At 50.2% G+C, this 1,738-nt stretch overlaps 1 protein-coding gene across 1 annotated transcript; it reads right to left on the bottom strand.

The window, feature by feature from the left end:
- Window positions 1–443: 443 nt before the first annotated feature.
- LOC118159313 (olfactory receptor 14A16-like) lies at window positions 444–1,379 on the bottom strand. Its single transcript, XM_035313915.1, has one exon. It carries the CDS (start codon window positions 1,377–1,379, stop codon window positions 444–446), a length of 936 nt encoding a protein of 311 aa, XP_035169806.1.
- Window positions 1,380–1,738: the final 359 nt, after the last annotated feature.

Genomic DNA, 1,738 nt, shown 5'->3' with positions numbered 1-1,738 from the left:
TCCACCCTGTCAGCCAAGGGAGCTTGCACCATGTGACTCATTCTGGGCAAAGAGGGGGCTCTGTGCTGCTATCTGGCCACCGCGGCTGCTCCTTCATGTGGCAGCTGGGCTCTTGGCCCTGAGCCCCTCCTGTTTGCTGGCACTGCTCCCCCAGCTCCAGAGAAGATGGGAGAAGATGGCAGCTGAGACTAGGGAAGTTCTCATGGCTTCTTTATTGTTTTATCCACACAGGAATCCTTGTTCTGTAAGAATATAAGGTGACTGGGGGAAAGTCAATTAAAAATAAAACAATTAATAGACAGGATACCACAAATAGAATTAAATCAAAATCACGAGTTCAAGGAAATAATAATAATAATGATAAAAATAAAGGAATATCAAGCTATTGTATTAAGATATATTTTTTAAAATAACCTGTTTGTCCCATTAGTATTATAAGCTCATTATTGATGGTGAAGAAGCATGTATCCAAAGAGTTTCCACAAGGCATTCTTGAGCTCCTGGTTCCTCATGCTATAGATGAGGGGGTTCACTGCTGGAGGCACCACCGAGTACACAAAAGACACCACCAGGTCCAAGGATGAGGAAAAGTTGGATGGGGGTTTCAGGTAGGCAACCATGGCAGTACTGAGAGTCAGAGAGAAAATGGCCAGGTGAGGGAGGCACGTGGAAAAGGCTTTGTGCTGGCCCTGCTCTGAGGGCATCCTCAGCACAGCCCTGAAGATCTGCACATAGGACACCACAATGAAAACAAAACATGCAAATGCTAAACAGAGACTAACTATAAGAACCCCAACTTCCCTGAGGTAGGCATCTGAGCAGGAGAGCTTGAGGATCTGGGGGATCTCACAGAAGAACTGGTCCACAGCATTGCCTTGGCAGAGGGGCAGGGAAAATGTATTGGCCATGTGCAGGACAGCATAGAGAAAGCCACTGCCCCAGGCAGCTGCTGCCATCCGGGCACAAGCTCTGCTGCCCAGGAGGTTCCCGTAGTGCAGAGGCTTACAGATGGCAACATAGCGGTCATAGGCCATGACAGTGAGAAGGCAATACTCTGCTCCAATCAAGAAAACAAAAAAGAAAACCTGTGCAGCACATCCTTCATAGGAGATAGCTCTGGTGTCCCAAAGGCAATTGGCCATGGCTTTGGGGAGAGTGGTGGAGATGCAGCCCAGGTCAAGGAGAGCGAGGTTGAGGAGGAAGAAGTACATGGGGGTGTGAAGGCGGTGGTTGTAGGCTATAGCGGTAAGGATGAGGCTGTTGCCCAGGAGGGCAGCCAGGTAGATGCCTAGGAAGAGCGCAAAGTGCAGGAGCTGCAGCTCCCGTGTGTCTGCGAATGCCAGCAGGAGGAACTCGCTCACAGAGCTGCTGTTGGGCATTTCCTGCTTCATCAAGGAGACTGACAAAGTAGAAAAAAATAAATTGACTGTTAGGGGAAATTCCTGTGAGCAATACTCATTTCAATCCTCATTGAAACCTTCACATTGCCTTTCTTTTCAGGGGGACCATTGTCTCTCTCCCTAGCTCAGGCCCTGCTTTGTGCTGGCTGAGTGTCCTGTACACAGCAGCCACCTCTGCCCATCAGCCCCCTGATGGGCCACCTGTGCTCCAGAGCAGTGGCAAATGTTGTTGTTGTGGGGGCAAACCTCAGCCAGAGGTCTCATCCAGGAGGGCTGCTCTGTCCATCCCCTCGTGCCCAGCTGCTGGCTGCTTCCAGCATTCAGCTGGGGGATGGCTG

The sequence above is a fragment of the Oxyura jamaicensis genome, unplaced genomic scaffold (genome assembly GCF_011077185.1).
Source record: "Oxyura jamaicensis isolate SHBP4307 breed ruddy duck unplaced genomic scaffold, BPBGC_Ojam_1.0 oxyUn_random_OJ69568, whole genome shotgun sequence".
Classification (NCBI taxonomy): Eukaryota; Metazoa; Chordata; class Aves; order Anseriformes; family Anatidae; genus Oxyura; species Oxyura jamaicensis.
The sequence above is the reverse complement of the archived record's forward strand: the minus strand, read 5'-3'. Positions and strand labels throughout refer to the sequence as shown.